Raw genomic sequence first — 21,408 nt, 5'->3', positions numbered from 1 at the left:
TTCAAATAAATAAATAAACATAAATAAATCTTTTAAAAAGTTTTCATTTACATTTTTCTGATGACTAACAATATTGCCCTACTTTCCATGGGCTCCTAAAAGCCTTCTGAATGTGGATCAGTTGGAAGGCATTTCACCTGTGATTCGCCTTTTCTCTTCCACGGAGCAAAAAGTCGTGTTGTTTGATCAGTACCAACAGTGATGATAAATTCTCCTTCTGGATCCCACAGTACGTCTTGGACACCATCAAAGTGTCCTGAAATGACAATCTCTGGAGTCCACTCCCTCTGCAATTAAAGTGTCCATGACACATATAAAAATCACCACAGATACCACCACTCAAAGTAAAACACAACCAACAGGAAGAATGAATGAAACCTCCTAGCAAGATGAAAAGTTAAGCATGTAAGATGGGGCCATAAAATATTAGGGTAAATTTTCCAATCAATCATAATTAGAACTAAAGCATTCAAACATGCACTGTATCCATTAAAGCAGTTATCTTAGGATGATCTCTCCACTCATTTACTGAATGGTTCTCACCAGCCGGGCATGATTTCAGCCTTGTGTGGCTAAAATAAGTGTTCTGTAAAACAAGCATTGCAATAATGGCACCTACCTCAATAAGTCACTGGGAATAATAGACAAGCTTACACTCATAAAGTATACAGAAGAATGATAGCAAATATTAGGTACTATGTATTTGTTATGCCAAATTCTAGAGCATTGTGTGAAATGAACCAGTAGATTCAGACAGTGAACCCGATGGCTTTTCTTACTAAATAAAACAAGTTACAGGTGTCAAGGGCAGAAGGATAAATCAAACTTAGTCAGTCTGCCTACAAACACAACCACATAAACATATAACGAACACAAGATAAAGAAAACGTCACTTGCCTGATCCAGAGTATATATATATATATTTTAAACTACTTTCAGTTGGTGGTGAAATTCATTAGGAGCCAGTGTTGTGGTGCCGAAAGTTAAGCCACCACCTTCGATGTCAGCATCCCAACCCAAAACTCATTACTTCCACTTGCGCTGCCTTTTTGTTTGCTTTTTAAAGATTGATTTTATTTATTTGAAAAGCAGAGTTACAGAGAGAGCGAGGACAGACACAGAGAGCAAGATCTTCCTATACTTAGTGCACTCTCCTAATGGCCCTAACAGCTGGAGCGGGGTCAGTCCAAAGCCAGGAACCAGGAGCTTCACATGTGTCTTCCAGTTCAGTGCAGGGAGCCAAGCACTTGGGTCATCCTCTGCTTTCACAGGTACATTAACAGAAAACTGGACTGGAAGTGGAGAAGCTGAGAATCAAACCGGCATGCATATGGGATGGGATACATTGTAGGTGGTGCCTTTATCCACTACAAGCCACTGCAGAGGGCCATTCATTCTGCTTCTGATACAGCTTCCAGCTAGTGCTCTTAGGAAAGCAGCAGATGACAGCCCAGGTACTTGGGTCTCTGCCACCCACATGCAAGTTCTGGATAGAATTCTGGGTTCCCAGCTTTGGCCTGATGAGCATAAGCTGTTGCAACCATTTGGGGACTAAACCAGTAGATGCAGGAACTTGCTCTTTTTCTCTTGGTATCTCCCCCTCTCTTTCCCCCTGCCTTCCAAATAAATAAATCTTTTAAATAAAAAGTCTTGACCTTTAGAGGAAAATTATTCTTTTATGAACAGTGAACAGATCATTCAAAGCCAAGCCTGATGAATACAGTCCATGATTAAACTACAAAGACTGTGACAAAGAAATGACATTAATTTCCTCTGTGACACAAAAACTGAATCTAAAATTAGCACTAAGAGAATTTATAAAAAATTCTGAGCAACGAAGAGCACTTTTGGACTCTAACTGCTTACCACCAGAACAGCCCTAAAGGGCAGACTGCAACAAACATACTATTTGGAGTATGGCAGGTTGACAATGAGGAAAGCTATGTTCACACAGGGCAGGCTTACGTGGCACTCTGTACTTTCTCATTTGGTTGTTACCCTAAAATTGCTCTAAAAAGTAAAAACTACATATAAGTCAAATCACCTTCAATATTTGCTAAGTAAAATCAAAAGCCCAGGGCCCAGCATGGAGCCTAGTGGCTGAAGTCCTCGCCTTGCACGTGCCAGGATCCCACATGGGCACCGGTTCTAATCCCAGCCGCTCTGCTTCCCATCCAGCTCCCTGCTTGTGGCCTGGGAAAGCAGTCGAGAACGACCCAAAGCCTCGGGACCCTGCAACCACATGGGAGACCCGGAGGAGGATCCAGGCTCCTGGCTTCGAATTGGCTCAGCTACAACTGCTGCAGCCATTTGGGGAGTGAATCAATGGATGGAAGATATTCCTCTCTCTCCTCTTCTTTGTATATCTGACTTTCCAACAAAAATAAATAAATCTTTAAAAAAATATCAGAAGCCCATTGATAGTAGAATTCTTCTTCCTTGCTCACTTGATGCTTTTTTCCATTAAGGCCTTCACAGTTAAACAAAAGAAATTTGGGGCCAGCACCCTGGCATATCAGATTAGGCCTCCCCTGTGATGCCTGCATCCCAACTGGGCACCAGTTTGAGTCCTGGTGGCTACACTACATCCCCAGCTCCCTGCTATGGCTTGAGAAAGCAACAGAGGATGACCCAAGTTGTTGGTCCTCTGCACCCACATGGGATACCCAAAAGAAGCTCCTAGCTCCCAGCTTCAGACCAGCCCAGTTCTGGCTATTGAAGCCATTTGGAAAGTGATCCACTGGAGGGAAGATCTCTGTCTGCCCCACTCTCTGTAATTTTGAATTTCAAGTAAAACAAATTTTCAAAAACAAAAACAAAACAAAACAAACAAAAAAAACTTAATTCAAAAGTACTTTTCTGTTGCAGGAATTTAACATGGTGATGCAGAAGTAACTTACGGGACAAGCATCATGATGTAGTCAGTTCAGCTGCTGTCTGAGAAACCAGCAGCATCCCATATGGGTGCCACATCATGTCTCAGCTGCTCCATTTTTGAGCCAGCTCTCTGCTAATGTGCCTTGAAAAGCAGGGGAAGATGGCCTAAGATGCTTGGGCCCGCATCCACGTGAAAGACCTGGAAACAATTCTGGGCTCCTGGCTTTGTCTTTGCACAGACCCAGCCACTGAAGCCATTTGGAGATAAAAAAAATCCCTCTCATTCTGTCCATATCTCGCTCTCCGTAACTCTTTCAATATATAAAAATAAATCTTTAAAAAAGAAAAATTAAGGCAGCTTGGGATGCCTGCATCCCTTATAAGAGTATGTGAGCTCAATTTGTATCTCCATTTCTAGTTTCAGTCCACTCCCAATGCAAACTCTAGGAAGCAGTGGGTGATGGCTCAATAGTTGGGTTCCTGACACCCACATGGAAAACATGAACTGAGTTTCCAGTTCCTGGCTTGTAGAATGTTCCAGTAAATGGGCATAACCTTTCTCTGATTTGAATTTTTGAAATTAAACTTTTCTTACCGGGTTAACTGTATTCTGTTGCCAAAGGTGCAATGCTCCATGGAATGCATGAGCAATGATCATGGAACCATCGTCATTGAACTGGCAATCGTAAAATCCGAGGGTATTCCCACCTACTTCACCTACTCGAACCTAAGCCATGACAGAAAGAAAACAACTCACAACACGGAAACCACGAACCCCAGAGACTGCTAAATTCCCATTCACTTGATGTACGTGAGAGTGAAAAATTACAGCTCTAGGAACATAGATTCAAGACTTAATAATCAAGTTACAAAACCCAATTTTCTGTTCCGTGAACAGTCACAGCTTTACCTGTTCCAGCCAAACTCCTGACTCTTCATCTGGAGCCCAGAGAATCATGGTTTTATCCATTGAGGCAGATAATAATCTCATTGGTTGCTGTAGAACACCACCTGAAAAACAAAAACCAGTGCTTTTCAGGTAATCAATAAATACTATGTTTGTAGATTATCTAAGCAAACAACAGGGACACTACAAAAATGCCACTGTAACATTACTGGTCATAGCAAACATTTCAAAACACAAAGATCTGCTGTGGAAAGGACATATAAATAAGTTGTGGTAATTACAGTACAGTGCAATAAAACCAAAACTAGAATTACATGAATCAACATGGACAGACTTGTTTAAAATGTTAAGCTGAAAGGCAAATTGTAAAAGGATAAATAAAATATTTCTTGGTAACCAAGTTCTGTTAACTGTGAAACAATACTATTAGTGACAGTATAGCTTGACTAAAATACAAAGCCATGTCAGTAATGCTATGCCCTGAATTCAGCACTGCAGCTGCCTCCAAGGAAAGATGGAAAGTTCTGCAAACTGATGGCATTCAATTTATTTACCAAAGCAAAACACAACTGCACCATAACATGAGTAGAGGCTGAGTATTAACGGTTGCTGTTCCTGTCTCGGGCAGGAGCTGAAAAAGTGATGCCATGCCTGCTCAGCTCCAAGACCCACACCACCAGTGCAAACAGGCACAGAGCCATCACTCCAAAGACAGAGGTTAAGGGTGAAACCAAGCGCAAACAGTCTTGACTTTTTCCTAAATAACCTATCTCAATATTAGTGACTTGTTTCGCTAAGGATAAAGCTACCAATGAAATTAGTTTGAAAGTCAGTTTTTTTTAAAAAAATCTCTTTATGCATAAGTAAAAATTTATAAGAGTGAAAGATAATGGGGCTGTGGTAGTTTCGATATCATGGCAGGAGTCTTATCTTCCTTACTTAAGAGACATTTTTAAGGGAAAATGAGTATTCAGAATACAGCTTGCCAACTTAAAAAAAATCCTTTATTTGAAATTTCTGACCAAACAAACAAAAAAAAAAGGTCCCCACTTTACGTAGTTAGCTGAAGATTTGGTGAAATTTAATGGATATGTAAAAGCTGTCCTTCTCACCTTTGTAAAATGACGGCTGCCAGTGAACGGCATTCACCCAGTTTTCATGACCAGCTAGCACAGTCTCCAGAGTAACTGCAAATGACATCTTCACACCTACAACAAATGCATGAAGGGATTTTCCATCAAAGCTTTTTTCTAAAATTTATTTTATTACTTTTATTTGAGAAAAAAAGTTACACAGAGAGGAGAGCAGAGAAGAGACTTCCCATCTGCTGGTTCATCCCCAAATGCCCCAAAGTCAGAGCTGAGCTGAGCCAAAGCCGGGAGCCAGGAGCTTCTTCAGATCTCCCATCTGATCAGGTTATTATAACCTGATAATCAGTGAAGATCAAAAATGGTCTAGCATGTCCGATTTTGCTTTTTAATTGTAGTACAAAATCAGTTATCTTGGAAATTTGAAAAACAGCACATTTATTAGCATTTACTTGTGATCACAGAAAAAGTAGATTTTCTCCAAAAGTATTGGTTGAGTGATTTCATTCTATTTATTTTAATTTTGTCTTGTGATTTTAAGCAATGAATGAGATGAATGAAACTTAAAATGTATGTTTAATTGGTTGACATTCAGATATAATGTTTTGTTCTACATTTGATCTTAGCCAAAAGGCCAAGAAGCAATTCACATTTTAATCACTGTTGATATAACTGCAAAACTAACTTGGCTGTGAAAATGTTCTTTTTAAAGGAGCTTGATGAGAGCTAGCTCAATGGAGTAGTAAGTGAAGCCTCCATCTGTGGTGTCCAAATTCCACATAGGTGGCAGTTTGAGTCCCAGCTGCTCCTCATCCAATCCAGCTATCTGTTTATGGTCTGGGAAAGCAGCAGAGGATAGCTCAAGTCCTTGGGACCCTGTACCCATGCGGGATACCCAGAACAAACTCCAGGTTCCTGGCTTTGGACTGGCACAGCTCTGGTCATTTGCAGTCATTTGAGGATTAAACCAGCAAATGGGTAATCTCTTACTCTCTGTCTCCTCTGTAAAACCTGTATTTCAAATAAAAGTAAACACATCTTTAAAATAAATAAATTTCATTTCTCTAACCAATTAATAAAAATATAAAAAATAATTTGTATTTGGGTACACAAATAATCTCTTAGTTCTCCCCTTAAAACTGTTGAAATCTCAACTCATGATCTTTACACCAAGAAGTTATAACAAAGAACAGCATACTGAGGTTTATAATACTTAGCAAGGTCTAACTTTATACTTCAGATATACATTCCCCCCAGATCTCCTTCCAATAGGAGACTCTCAGGAGTTACCACGCAAGAGTACTCTTTTAATGCCAGAGTGAGAAACTCAGAATTACATACACTACTTAAGTGCAGGGATCTGGTAAGTCTCTTGTAGCACATGTACTCCAACAAAAAGATAACTAACATTACTTCTTTAGCTCTTCCTATACTAAAAATACAATACCAATATCACTTTACAAATTAACTTATTGAGAAACATTAAATATTATTTTTAGCAATTTAAAAAACTTATTAATAAGGTCTAAAACATTTATTAAGTGAAAAATGACTCACTCTTGGGGCAGGAGTTGTGCACTTGCTGCAACTGCTATGCTCACATCCCTTAAGGAAGTACAAAGAACTGGGCCAAGCACAAATCCTAGTGACTGAAACCCTTGCCTTGCTTCCACCAGGATCCCATATGGGTGCCAGTTCATACCCCAGCAGCTATACTTCTCATCCAGCTCCCTGCTTGTGGCCAAGGAAAGCCATTGAAGATGGCCCAAAGCTTTGAGACCCTACACCCACGAGGGAGACCTGAAAGAAGCTCCCGGTTCCTGGCTTCAGATCAGCTCAGGTCCAGCCAGGCAGCTACTTGGGAAATAAACCAGAGGACAAAAGCTCATCCTGCCTTTCCGTCTCTCTGTATAGCCACATTTCCAATGGAAAAACAACAATAAATCTTTATATATATATACATATATGTAAGTACAAGGGACTGGATCCTGCAAGCTTCCAATCCAATTTCTTGCTAATGTGCATAATGGGAAGCAGACAATGATGGCTCAAGCACTTGGACCCCTGACAACCATCCATGCAAATTAGTTGGAGCTCCTGGCTTCTGGCTTTGGTCTGGCCCAGCCATGGCTACTGCAGGTATTTGAGAAGTAAACTATCAAATTGAAGCTCTTTTTTTTCCTCATTTCTTTCTGTCACCCTGCATTTCAAATAAATAAAAATAAATAAATGCTTAGGAAAATGATTCATCCTCACATAACACAGAAAAACGTATAGGATCAGTTTCAGGTAGGGATCTGACAGTTCTGAAAAACTAAACTTCACACAGGAATGTAGCAAAATATAAACTTTATAGTATTATTATATCAAATATTTCTAGTATTACTTACTTTCATTTTCTATGGTAAAAGTATTTTCCTTCAGTCTTACAGTATCATCATCCTGAGTTTCTGGAGATGTTGATTTTAAATACAGCTTCCATACTCTTATCAGGCAATCTTGTGAACAGCTTGCTAGGAAAAGATCACTACCTAATTGAAAAATAAATTGTATTAATTTTAAAACATCACATTCTTAAGTTTGGGTGTAAGACTCTCTTCTACAATATATATATTTCTAGATTGCAAGAGAAAAAAAGACTATAGCCTTATCTTTCATTCATCTTACTGTATTCCTGTATAACAACACTGACAAAAAATGCAGTCTTTATAAATAAATGCTTACGACATGTAGTACTTTTACAGTATAATAGATTTTACAAAGAAATTTCCAAAAATGTCTGCATGTGAAGTCTACAGTCAATATTACCTTATCAATACATACAAACATGTTTCATGCTCTGCCACCCAATTCAAGTGAGCAGAAGAGATAAATATCCTCTTTCTAATTGGGACAATAGAAACATGCAGCATACAAAAAAAAAAAAAGGCTACTTCCTTTGAATTTACATACATTTGTCTCCAATATATGAGCTTCAGCAAAAGTTCATACTGACCAAATGCTGCCCATTCTACGCCTCTTATCCAATCCTCATGTCCACGGAGAAAGAGCATTTTCTGAAACTAGTAAGAATAAAAAAACAGTGAGTTGATGTAAGAATTTAAGATTTTCATGCACATCATGATTTCATTTGGTATCAGCCATTCCTACTGCATCATTTTGACTGAAAACACTACCAAACAGAGCTTGGATAAACCACTCATTTGAGAAAGAAAAACATCTGGGCTCCAATGCTGGTTCAGCTTATCTATAAAATACAGAAAAACAGGTATCCTTGGGGCTAGAGTTATGGGGAGGCACCTAAGCCTGCCATCTATGGGGCAAGACTCCCATCTAGCCATCCCCACAGGAGTCCCAGCAGCTCCACCTGGGAAAGCAGTGGAAGATGGCCCATGTACATGGGAGACCAGAAATGACGCTCCAGAGTCCTAGCTTCAGCCTGATTCAGTCCTGGCTGCTGACAGCTATTGCAGGAGTAAACCAGCAATTGGAAAATCTTGGTTTTTCCCTCTCTGTGCAATTCTTTCAAATAAATAAATAAACCTGAACCTTGAAAAATAAAGAAAGAACGGGGCCTAGAATTAACCCCCTTTTCTGGAATTCTTCTCCTGCAATTTAACCACTAAAATATTTGATAAACTTCAGAAGAACAAACAAATCCTTCCAGGAGATGCTACCCCATGAGGTATCTTAAGCTTCATTTCAAATGTTTAAACCCACTGGCCCGTTGCAGCAGCCTAGTGGCTAACGTCCTTGCTTTGCTGAACTGAGATCCCATAGGGATGCCAGTTTGTATCCCGGTGGCCTGGTTTCCCATTTAGCTCCCTGCTTGCAGCCTAGGAAAGCAGCAGAGGACATTCCAAAGCCTTGGGATCCTGCACCTGTGTGGGAAACCCAGAAGATGCTCCTGGCTCCTAACTTCAGATCAGCTCAGCTCCAGCCTGACTGTTATGGCTACTTGGAGAGTGAAATAGTGGATGGAAGATCTTTCTCTCCGTATTTCCTTCTCTCTGTAAATCTGTCTTTCCAATAAAAATAAATAAATAAATCTTTGAAAAATATTTTAAATTCATGTTTTCTTATACCTCACTAAAATAATTTTTTGATTTATTTTACTTTTTACTGGAAAGTCATATTTACAGAGAGAAGGAGAGAGAAAGCTCTTCCATCTGCTGGTTCACTCCCCAAATGGCCACAACAGAGCTGAGCTGATCCAAAGCCAAGAGCCAGGAGCTCTCCCATATGGGTGGTAGGGTCCCTAAGCTTTGGACCTTCTCAACTACTTTCCCAGGCCACAAGCAGGGAGCTGGATGAGAAATGGAGCAGTTGGGACATGAATCGGCACCCATAGGAGATCCTGGGTGATCAAAGTGAAGACTTTAGCCACTAGACTATTGTGCTAGACCCCCTTTGAAATTTGTAAAGAAAAAAAAAATATATATATATATATATATATCACTTCCTCCATATCCTCCTTCACCTAAAGATCTACTCCTATAGATCTTCCCAACTGAACTACTAAACTCAGAACTCCAACCGTGGGGAGAATCACAGGATCTGTGGTTTGACTGTGGAATGCATTTGTCAGAGCTGGGCCTCCTTAGTGTCTAAGACGGAGCAGTGGAAGGCATGTCCAGATGCACATGGAGAATATGGCAGTCTACTGGGGCCTGCAGAGGATATCTGGTATCATAACAGAGGAAGGAGGGCAGAACAAATTGCTCATCTTGTTGATAGCAAATATTTGAACGAAGGGAGCCTCTGAAGTGAACTGTATTAACAGCTGAATCTTGGAAGGATTTCCTCATCCTTGGACTGGCAAGACTGAGAACACTTCAAAACTACTGAAACCACTTGAGTAGAACTTCAGAGCCTGCTCCACATCAGGGAACTCTGGGAAGGCATCAGTTGGCCTTTCCTTATTCCCAGGTGGCGAGGAGCCTGAGTGTGGCTTCTTCTCTAATTTCCCTTTTTCCCCCAGATACAGGAGGAACAGGAGCAAGATTTGGAAACAATGGTCTCACCCACACTCCCCTAATCCTCGACCGTTTCCGCCCCTGCCTGGTCAACTATGTAAATTTCATCAAAACAAGTAATTTAACAGAACATAACGTTAGTCTTAATACATATCATTTGTTACCTGATCATTTTGCTGAACAAATAAGTGAATTTTGCAGTCATCACCGCCACACGCCAATATTGGTACTGAGGGAAGAGACAGGTTTCAGTGTGATTACTCTGCCATGTTGATTATCAGCCACACTAGCTTCCAAGCTCCAGCTGAAAATCCTGATTACTTTTATTTTCCACCCCAGTGAATGAATAAACTTAAAGTGCTCAATAAATGTCTTTACTGATAAAATGAACACTTAATGGTTACCTGAAAAAAGAATTACTAAACAACTAAGAGTGCTTCTCTCCATTCCATGTCATTTGTGACAGAAGACACCAGGAAACTCATCTAGAGCAAAACAGGGCATCTGGACCACCTCAGCCAGGAGACCAATGGGAAACACCAGGGGTGTGAGCGCATGGGTACAAGGAGCTGCTATTAGCCAGCCCCATAGCTATGTTTGTTACTCCAAGGATTTTACATTTTGCTTGCAAATTCAATACTAAGACAGTATGGATCCAGCACAGCAGCCTAGTAGCTAATCCTCATCTTGCCTGCTTCACAATCCTATATGCACATTGGACCGTGTTACAGCTGCTCCACTTCTCTTCCAGTTACCTGCTTGGGCCTGGGAAAGCAGTAGAGGATGGCCCAAAGCCTTATGACCCTGCACTTGTGCAGAAGACATGCAGGAGGTTCCTGACTCCTGGCTTTGGAGCAGCTTAGCTCTGGCCATTGTGGCTACTTGGGGAGTGAACCAGCAGACGGAAGAGCTTTCTCTCTGTCTTTCCTTCTCCTGTAGATCTGCCTTTTTAATAAAATAAATAAAAAAATAAACAATTCTCTATTAGTTAATCAATAAGATCGTATATAACAAAATATTTGGCTAGTGGTTGAGTATAGTGGCTAAACAGTTTAATCCTTCACCTTTTAGCGCTGAAATTCGATATAGGTGCCAGTCTTTTTTTTTTTTTAATTTTTTTTTTGAAGATTTATTTATTTATTGGAAAGTCAGATATACAGAGAGGAGGAGACACAGAGAGGAAGATCTTCCGTCCGATGATTCACTCCCCAAGTGACCGCAACAGCCAATGCTATGCCGATCCAAAGCCAGGATCCAGGAACTTCTTCCGGGTCTCCCACACGGGTTTAGGGTCCCAAAGCTTTGGGCTGTCCTCGACTGCTTTCCCAGGCCACAAGCAGGGAGCTGGATGGGAAGTGGAGCTGCCGGGATTAGAACTGGCGCCCATATGGGATCCCTGTGTGTTCCAGGCGAGGACTTTAGCCACTAGACCATGCCGCTGGGCCCTAATTTCTTTATTTTTTTTCATTGGAAAGTCAGATATACAGAGAGGAGAGACAGAGAGAAAGATCCTCTGTCTGGTGATTCACTGCCCAAGTGGCAGCAATGGGTGGAGCTGAACCGATCTGAAGCCATGAGCCCAAGCCTCCCCTGGTCTCCCACGAGAGTGCAGGGTCCCAAGCCATTTTAGGCTGTCCTCGACTGCTTTCCCAGGCCTCAAGCAGGGAGCTGGATGGCAAGTGGAGCTGCCATGATACAAACCGGCATCCATATGGAATCCCAGGTGTGCAATGCAAGAACTTCAGCCACTAAGCTACTGCACCAGGCCTTTGGGTGCCAGTTCTAGTCTTGGACGCTCCATTTCTAATCCAGCTCCCTGTTATGGCATGGGAGAGCAATGGAGGATGGTTCAAGCCCTTGGGTACCTATATCCACATGAAGATCTGGAAGAAGTTCTTGGTTCCTGGTTTGAATCAAATTTGCTCAGCTTCAGTCACTGCGGCCTTTTGGGGAGTGAACCAACATATGCAAGATCTCTCTCCTCATTGTAAATCTGCCTTTCAGATAAAAATAAATACTTCTTTTGAAAAATACACTTGGGGACCCAACGCAGTAGCCTAGCGCCTAAGGTCCTTGCCTTGCACACATCGGAATCCTACATGGACATGGTTCATGTCCTCGTGGTCCTGCTTCCCATCCAGCTCCCTGCCTGTGGTCTATGAAAACAGTTGTGGCCTTGGGATCCTGCACTCACGCAGGAGACCCAGAAGAGGCTCCTAGCTCCTGATTTCAGATTGGCTTAGCTCGAGCCACTGCAGCCACTTGTGTGGAATTAATCAACAGACAGAACACCTTTCTCTGTCTCTCTTCCTCTCTGTATATCTGACTTTCCAATAAAAATAAATCTTTTATATATACACACACTTGGTTTAAAAGTGATAAAGGTGTGACCAACATTAGTTTTCTTAAAATATAAAGACTAATTCACAGGATCAAAATATAGCCCTATTAGCTATAGAAAAAATAAAATAGGGACCTCCATTCAAAGAAAATGCCTTGCTATGAAATGCATTTTTCAAAGACTCACTCATTAGAAAGCACCTAAAAACAACAACAAAAGGCACCCCCTCTTTTGGCCTCAACACAGATACGACGAAATGAAACTCTAGGTTAGGACACCAGACTGAGTGCAGCTTGGCCTCTAAAGAGCCTTTGCACAAAACAGAAGCACAGCAGGAAACCCCAAGGAACAGGGGCTGCCAATGTCAAGAGATGCTGACCAGGCCCTGCCTCTCGCCACTTGTCCTGTCTTCAGGGTCACTGAGAAGCAAAGGACTAAGTCACCTTGGCCATCAAGCTGGTGGAGGATAACCTGAAGATAAGTACAGACAGTTCTCCTAGCCAAAGGGAAATGCTTCTCTTTGGAGATTTTAAGTGGTCCCAAGAAGCTGTTACTCTGCAGGATTCATCATGGGGAGGGAAATGCTTACAATGGTTCCAACTTTAGCTCTGTTTCAGTTTTCCCTAGATCTTTCTTCACATTTTTGAGACTCAGGTATTCCTCAAGTGAGACCTATACACATCCAGCATACGCTTGATAAACAGAAATGTTAATGTTGGGTATATATTAACCCATTCACATTTTCAACAGTTATGAAAATTCATAGGGGTTAGTGCTGCGGCCTAGCAGGTAATCTGCCATCTGTGAAACCAGCATTTCACATGGGCACTGGTTCTGATCCCTGCTGTTTCACTCCAATCCAGCTACCTGCTAAGGGCCTTGGAAAAGCAGCAGAAGGCCAAAGTGCCTGAAACAACACCAGCTGTGTGGGAGGCCCAGATGAGTTACCAGCTCCTGGCTCTGAGTGCAAGATCTCTGTTTCCCCTTCTCTCTATGACTTTCAAAACAAAGCATTCAAAATAAGCATTTTTTAAAAAACACCAATGACCTCCCTAAACTTCAAATTCTATGCTTTGATCATTTGACTACTCTAACAAAAGTACATTATCCAAGTTTTAGCCTCTTTTATGGAAATAGTTAGATGGATAAATTAATAGCCAATATATTTCTTTTTAGTTCTGCTTTTTTGGAGATATGAAAGTATATTACCCTCTTAGTAAGTGCTTAGTAAGACACTCACCTTTAGTATTAGGTAAAAAACATAAGGAGAGAGCCAGAGTAAATCCATCTTCAAAGTCCAAGACCTGAAGGCACATTACTAAGAAATAAGAAAACAAACAAACATGAAAAATTACCTGAGCTTCATTACAGATAACATAACATCATCGTCATGGCCAAACAGTTGTCAGGCAGGTAAAAAAAAAAAAATCCATATTGAACTCTTAGCACATACAGGAATTTTTTAGTGCAAAAGAAATAAACGTGTGGTAATTAGTCTTTCAGTTGTCTTGATTATGCCTCCAGACCTACTTTCTGAATCCTTTTCAGACCAAAGTCGAACAGTTGAATCCGATGCTGCAGAAGCTATGAGTATGCCACACGTGGCATCTGCTGCATCGCTCAGGTAAACCGCATGCACGGCGTAGACAGGTCCTTCATGGCCGGGGAGACAGACTGCTTTAGAAAGCTGAATCAGAAAGGACGACAAAAGCAATACGATTAAAACAAAGCTTCAGCTTTATTAGGCTGCAATCACAGCCTAAATAAAGGAAAGATAACATGTCAGACCCAGAAACAGGACAGGTCCTATTAATAACAAAAAAATATACAATCCTGGATACAGCAATCACACCGCTAAGGGCCTTTGTTCTACTGACAAAGTAACAGCACCAGGTAACACAAAATATGAAGAGACGAATGAAGAAAAATAGTAACCACTCAGCTTATCATGTAGTTTAAAAAACTATACTGGAAAGGCAGATTTACAAAGAAAAGGAAAGACAGAAATATCTTCCATCCACTGGTTCACTCCTCAAGTGGCCACAACAGCCACAACTGAGCTGATCCAAAGCTAGGAGCCTCCTCTGGGTCCCCCATACAAGTGTGGGATCCCAAGGCTTTGGGCCATCCTTTACTATTTTCCCAGGCCACATACAGGGAGCTGGATGAGAAGTGGAGCAGCAGAGACAGAAACTGGTGCCCACATGGGATTCCGGCAGTTGCAAGGGGAGGATTTAGTCACTGAGCCAGTTCACTCCAGGGTCTCTACCTCTGATCTGATCCAGTTTCCTGCTAACTCACTTAGGAAGCAGCAAAGAACAGCCTACGTACTTGGGTTCCTGCCATCCATGTGGGCAATCTAGACAGTTTCTCATTTCAGCCTGATCTAGCCCTCTTGTAGGACATTTAACGACTCATTCAGTGAATGATTGTATGTGTGAGTATCTGCCTTTCAAACAAATCAATCACACAGATACAAAGGAATACTCTATTTAAAAACAGCTTGAGGGGCTGGAGTCATGGCACTGTACATTAAACTGCTGCTTTCCAAGCCAACATGCCTGGTAATGTGCTGCAAAGGCAGTGGATGATTGCCCACGCACTTGAGTCCCTGCAACCCACAAAGGAGACTCAGATGTGTACATGGTCAGCAAAGCAGATAGAGCAAAGAAGATAAAGTATCTGTGTTACTTATAACAGGAATACAGGGACTTCATAAAGCAACAACAAACGTAAAAATCAATATAAGTAATTTCTTATCATTACAAACAGGTCTACCCACCTGATTATTCTCTACTTTCCAGAGAATCACTTGATTATCAGATCCTCCAGAAACTAATTCAGTAGAATGAGCTGAAAAACAAATTACATTTCATTAAAAATTCTCATTTTCCTAGTTATTAAAAAAAAACCACGGTTGCAGAAAAGAGATAAGAACACGTCCATACCCTATACTCAAATTCACAAACATTTTGTCATTGGCTTAATATCTCATCCTCCTAAATATGCATACATATTCTGTGGACAAGCCATTAAAAAACACATTGCACATATGGTGACAGTCCCCACCCTCAAAGATTTTTATCACTTATCTCCTAAGAACTAGAAGATTCTCTTCTATCACGAAAATTCAATTTTCATACTCAAGAACATTTTAGCTTTGGGATGGTCATTTGGCCTAGTGACTAAGACATTAATTGGAGCATCCACATCCTATCCTGGAGGGCTGGTTTAGAGTGCCAGGCTACTTTGTTTCAGATTCCACTTCCTGGTAATACACCTGAGAAGCACCAAATGGTGGCTCAAGTGCTCCAGTCAGTCCTTGCCATTCACAAGGGAGACGCAGATGGAATTTGGAGTTCTTAGGTTTCATTCAGCCCAATCGTGGTCACTGTGGGCATCAGGAGGACAGACCAGCAGTAGGAAGACTAATCGCTCTGTTTCTCTCTCTTTTCCCCCCTGCTGGGAGCCATGCAATGGAGGTGGATGACACAAAGGTGTAAAGAGGACAGCTCCCCTGTTGGCCAGGCTGCGAGGAGCTTCCAGCTGTATGGCAAGGCCTGGCAGACGACTCTCCGATCACTTCAACCCAGTTTCACCCCTTCTGCATGAACACTCAACTACCCCGTTAAAGAATTCTGAAATCCACTAAGGCATTGTTTACCCTTGTGAGACGGTTTCTGCAACTGAAGTGAGCTTGGGGGCTGTTACTGATGTCTTGGTGAACGGACCTTTAACAATTTGTGGGGCCCGGCGCGCGGTGGCGCAAGTGGTTAAAGGTCCTCGCCTTGCACGCCCGGGATCTCATATGGGCGCCGGTTCTAATCCCGGCAGCCCCGCTTCCCTTCCAGCTCCCTGTCTGTGGCCTGGGAAAGCAGTCGAGGACGGCCCAAAGCTTTGGGAACCTGCACCCGCGTGGGAGACCCGGAAGAGGCTCCTGGCTTCGGATCGGCATAATATCGACCCGTTGCACTCACTTGGGGAGTGAATCATCGGACGGAAGATCTTCCTCTCTGTCTCTCCTCTCTGTATATCCGCCTTTCCAATAAAAAAATAATAAAAATAAAAATTAAAAAAAAAAAAAACAATTTGCGAGAATTAGTATACATAAGAGTGCAAATTAAGCCCATTCCTGGACACCTTACTGTGTACCTAACTATTACCCCAGAACCTGGCACAGATATGTAGCATGCCTTCTGGGAAATGGCTTGACAAGTACACTAAAAATTAATGAAAACAATGGGAGAACCAACCAAAATTGTTGTGGTGATAAATACAGTTACTGTGACCGTAGAAAAAGTATTTGTTGGGCCCAGCACAGCAGCCTAACAACTAAGATCCTTGCCTTGCATGCGCCAGGCTCCCATATGGGTGCCATTTATAATCCCAGCTGCCCTACTTCCCATCCAGCTCCCTGCTTTCGGGAAAAGCAGCTGAGCATTGCCCAAAGCCTTGGGACCCTGTACCCATGTGGGAGGCCCAGAGGAGGATGCGAGTTCCTGGCTCGGATCAGCACAGCTCCAGCCGTTGCAGTCATTTAGGGAGTGAATCAACAGACAAAGAATCTTCCTCTCTGTCTCTCCTCCTCTCTGTATATCTGACTCTGCAATGAAAATAAATAAATCTTAAAAAAAAAATTAAAAGCATCTGTTTCACCTGTTTTTAAAATCCTTTTATTAATACTATAGAAATATGTTTTTAATTATTGTTTGATTGTTCATGGGGTTGTAAAGCCTGTAGTTGGGGGGCATTTAAGGTTTAAAAGGTTTTTTTTGTTTGGGATCTTTATGTGTCTTTCCTTATGACATACTGTTCTCATTAAGTGATAGATACATTGTAAAAATGTTTTTCCTTTTGCCATATTTCTCCCATTAAGTGATAGATTAGTCGTAGAAACAGAAATGTGGCAGGAATGTTTTAATTGGTAACCACATGTGGCCTGGCTGTCACCCAGGGACAACTACTGAAGAATGAATAATGGCTTGCTTTGAAGTGAAATGATTATAGTATTTTGCAGAATTATCTTTAAGGACACCTGCTTAACCATGAAGTAAAAAATAGAACAACTGAATGTCTGTGCCTGCTTAATCATGAAGTAAAAAATACAACAATTAAATCTGTGCAGAAACTTCTGATGATTTTTGTGTAAATAAAAAAGACAGCGTTTTGAGGCTGTTCACTCAGAGCACCGAGTGATCACGGCCCTCACTCGCCTCTTTTCTCGCAGACTCCACACCTTCTTCCTCAGCTCCAAACTTGGCTGGAGCTGGTCTCTGGCACGCCCCTGCCCCACCTCTTTCTATTGTCCTGCCTCAAGTAGATGAACATAAACAAACATTAAAAGGAAAAATCACCAAAAAATGTTTTAAATTAATTGTTAACATAGTAACATTCAGGAGGCACTGTTTTAGAGTTTTGCAAATTTCTTTAATGTCTGACTTCATTGGACTCCAGCTGCTTATCACATCTGCCTGTGTATTTCATCTGCCGTGAGATCAGACATCATGAGGTCACTAGAACATTGTGACAAAATAAAACCAGTGAACACTTTAGTGTTATTATGGGAGCAATTTTGACGTCGCATGCACCCTGCGGTAGTGTAATCCTTCACTTATCAGATGTTACCGAGGTACAGATGCAGTGCCTCCTCTAGAAAGTAAAGGCGTGTCTTGAACAAACAGACACAGAACTGGAATCTTCTGAAAGCCAGCTTCAGCCGAGGCCCTGCTTACCTGCTTACAGGTTTTCAGCAGATACTCTAAGTAACGGGGCAAGGGGCCTTGCCAGAGTCCAAAGGTGTCTCTACTTTGATCCTAAACACGGCTGTGATATTAATGCTTAATAGCTATAAAGTAACAACAATAGGCATTTTACCTAACATATCACTTTTCCTCTGTTTTCCCATACATACTATCAGATAAGAGGATGCTAAATTAAGAGAACTGATAAAGAAAAATGACTAACCATATCTCATCAGAAAACAACTGAGTTAGGTTTTAACTATCAGATTAATACTTACAGCCATCCTGTTTACTAATCCACTGTACGCAATTGACTCGAGCAGTATGACCATTCAAGTTGGTAACAACAACTCTTTTCTTTAAAAAAAGAAAATACCAGTTAGTATAAAAGAATTTATCCTACAGGAACAGTAACAAATTAGTAAAAATGAGATTCTACCACTTTGGACAGTAACAATATATATTATAGAGACTTTCCTTTCTCATTTAAAAAACTTTAAGATTTTTTTAAAAATTTTTAATGGAAAGTAAGATAAACAGAGAAGAGAGAATAGAGAAGAGAGACAGAGAGGAAGATCTTCATCCATTGAGTCACTCCTCAAGTGGTCACAACAGCCGGTGCTGCGTGGATCTGAAGCCAGGAGCCAGGAGCCTCCTCCTGGTCTCCCACGCAGGGGCAGGGTCCTAAGGCTTTGGGCCGTCCTCAACTGCTTTTCCAGGCCACAGGCAGGGAGCTGGATGGGAAGCGGGGCTACTGGGATTAGAACCAGTGTCCACAAGGGATTGCGGCACATGCAAGGTGGGGACTTCAGTTGCTAGGTTACCACACTGGGCCCAATTTCAAAATTTTTTAAAGAAAAAGATTTATTTACAGGCCACGGTGGTGGTATAGCGAGTTAATCCTCCATCTGTGGTGCTGGCACCTCACAGAGGCACCAGTTCTACTCCTGGCTGTTCTACTTCTGATCCAGCTCCCAGCTACTGGCCTAGGAAAGCACCCGAGGATGGCCCCTGCACCCATGTACGAGACCTGGTGGAAGTTCCTGATTCCCAGCTTCTTACCTGCTCAGTGTCCTTTGCAATCATTTGGGGTGTAAACCAAAGGATGGAGTGGAGTAGATGAAAGATCCCTGTCTCACCTCTCTCTGTTAACTCTACCAAATAAAAATAAATAAATCTTAAGAAAATAACAAGATTTGTTTATTTATCTGAAAGAATTATTGGGAGGGAGAAACAGAGAAAGAGAGATCTTCCATCTGCTGGTTCACTCTCCAAATGGCTGTGACAGGTAAAGCTAGGCCAGATGGAAGCCAGGAGTAGGAACTCCATCCAGGTCTCCCAAGCACTTGGACCATCTTTTGCTGCTTCCCCAGGCACACTAACAGTCAGATAGGAAATGAAGCAGCCAGGACATACCACTGTCTATACGGTAGGCTGGCATTGCTGGCAGCAGCCTAACATGCTACAACACCTTGCCAGCCCCAAAGTTGTGTAAAAACTTTGAATGGCCTCAGTGAAAAATTAACTTTAAATCATGCCTGCTTTCTCATCACACTGCACATGCTGAGCATCCCTCTCATGACACCGTACTCTCAGGTCTCCATTCATCTGCTCATCCTCGCACAAGGTCCAGAACCCTCCCTCCTGGGGCTCCAGCCTTGACATCCTAGGCTAGAGAAACAGCCCCCTTCTCATGCCTTCACAGGTGCAGGGCCTATTTCTCACACCAACTTGAGAATTCTTTTGACATAAAAGCCTGGAGTAGAGGAACCTACAATGAATGGATAAAAATTCACAGCTATCCTTCCAAGTCACGGCTAATCAAACAGTAGGCTCTTTAGACCTAGTGATCTAGGGGCATGGTGCTCAACTCAAATCCCTGGCAATGCCCCCTGCCTTCTCCAACGTCACCCCTCACTTGAGCTCCCCAATTTTGCCCATGGCTGAAAGTCTAACTCAGAGATTCCCAGGCACCCTCCCCTTCGGATAATTTGTTGCTAATAAGCCTGACCTTGTATCTGCCAGCACAGATAAGGGGGGGAAAATGCAGACAGTTAAAGGCACAGAGAAGCCCCTGTATTTCACACACACGATTTCTGAGCTTAGAGACAAGGTACTGTATTTCATGACCTCTCTTATGATGTACTTCATGGGCAAAGGTTATAATTCTTTGTCTGTTTCATTACCACTCAGTCCAAAATTATCCAACAAAAGCTTGGTGGAAGCATATCATTACCGAAACTTTGTCTCAACATGTGACATGCTTATATACCTACATTTCATTAAACGCACAACCAGCAAACATCAAACAAAACAAAGTACTTCTTAGATTCAATACACTACTTTCTTGATGCTAAAGTACACTAACACACTCACTGGGTGATTAAGCACAGGGTGAACGCATTAAGCCACTAGCTGCTGCACCAAGACAGGCACCTCCAGCCAAGGCAGCTCTCAGCTGACGGTCACTGCTAGGTTCAGCCTTGATCTCACCCGTGTTCTCCAGTCATCCAGCACGCATGCCAATGAGGAAGAAACGAAAACAAAGCGACAAGCCAGACAGGCAAAACAGAAATATTTCACAAATAAATCAATAAGGCAGTATAAGAAATACATAATATTCATCTCCCATATTGCATTTTTAATTTGTAGTCTGCCATTACGCTGTGGCTCTTTTGATATGCAATCCGTAATGGCATCATCCTAAACAACCTGTTGGGAATAGGATCATAACAAACTCTGGAGAAGCATGCAAAAACTACTTAATCAAGAAGTCTCACAGAAGCAGGGCCCCTCAACACCCCAATGACTGAGGGAAGTCCAGGGAACGGGTGAAGTCCATGACAACCAATGGTGAGGATTCCCATTTCCTAAGAGCTTTTCCTCAAACAGCCTATTCTCGGAGCTAAAATACCTATTTCTGTAAAATATCACACCAAAAAAGTTCCTTCACCAACCCCGAGGGGAACACACTGGCAGGAACGAAGGCTTGCATGCATCCCTCCATTTCGTTTATTTTAAAATTCAAACGCATCACAGTTCCCCAGCAAGGGGTCAGAGAAGCATCTTTGGATTCGGACAGGAGAGCGTGAGGCTAAAAAGCCACTGGCAAGAACAGAGCCACGGTGACCGTGGCGGACACAGCGCGCCATGGACAGGGACAGATCCGGCAGACCACAGGGCACTCCTGGCCCAGACCCCTTACCCCGAGCCAAGCAGCTCAGGACCTGGCCGCCCGGCTCGAGGGCAGCCAAAGCAACTCAACCGAGCGCGCCACACAAGGTTCAGCCTCCAAAACACAGAGGGAGCGGCGCCCACGTCCTGCCTATCCCCTTACCTGGGCGTCATACAGGACCACGGAGCAGGACGTGCCGAAGGCCAGGAGTCCTCCGGGCCCGGAGCTCCAGCTCACGGCTCCCCGCACGCGGTTCGGGCAGCAAAACACATGACAGGTCTCCAGCTCGGGAGCCACCATGTT

The 21,408-nt window shown here is 42.4% G+C and overlaps 1 protein-coding gene across 9 annotated transcripts in view; it reads right to left on the bottom strand.

Moving 5' to 3' along the window:
• The window catches only part of ELP2 (elongator acetyltransferase complex subunit 2), a 41,034-nt gene extending 19,626 nt beyond the window's left edge, over nucleotides 1-21,408 (bottom strand). The window contains exons 1-12 of one of the 9 annotated variants that reach the window (XM_040984903.1): nucleotides 21,268-21,406; nucleotides 18,209-18,287; nucleotides 14,972-15,042; nucleotides 13,720-13,876; nucleotides 13,430-13,507; nucleotides 10,013-10,077; nucleotides 7,868-7,934; nucleotides 7,263-7,403; nucleotides 4,897-4,992; nucleotides 3,788-3,888; nucleotides 3,473-3,604; nucleotides 138-287 (exon numbers count right to left, since the gene is read on the bottom strand). In XM_040984903.1, coding sequence (XP_040840837.1) covers nucleotides 138-287; nucleotides 3,473-3,604; nucleotides 3,788-3,888; nucleotides 4,897-4,992; nucleotides 7,263-7,403; nucleotides 7,868-7,934; nucleotides 10,013-10,077; nucleotides 13,430-13,507; nucleotides 13,720-13,876; nucleotides 14,972-15,042; nucleotides 18,209-18,287; nucleotides 21,268-21,405 — 1,275 coding nt within the window. In that variant the 5' untranslated portion in view covers nucleotide 21,406. Of the gene's footprint in view, nucleotides 1-137; nucleotides 288-3,472; nucleotides 3,605-3,787; nucleotides 3,889-4,896; nucleotides 4,993-7,262; nucleotides 7,404-7,863; nucleotides 7,935-10,012; nucleotides 10,078-13,429; nucleotides 13,508-13,719; nucleotides 13,877-14,971; nucleotides 15,043-18,208; nucleotides 18,288-21,267 lie in introns of all 9 variants that reach the window. The other 8 variants (XM_040984904.1, XM_040984905.1, XM_040984909.1 and 5 more) reach the window with 8 other exon arrangements.

Source organism: Ochotona curzoniae, unplaced genomic scaffold (assembly GCF_017591425.1).
Source record: "Ochotona curzoniae isolate NIBS_2020 unplaced genomic scaffold, NIBS_Ocur_1.0 contig_43, whole genome shotgun sequence".
NCBI lineage: Eukaryota > Metazoa > Chordata > Mammalia > Lagomorpha > Ochotonidae > Ochotona > Ochotona curzoniae.
This window is presented reverse-complemented; position numbering and strand designations above follow the sequence as displayed.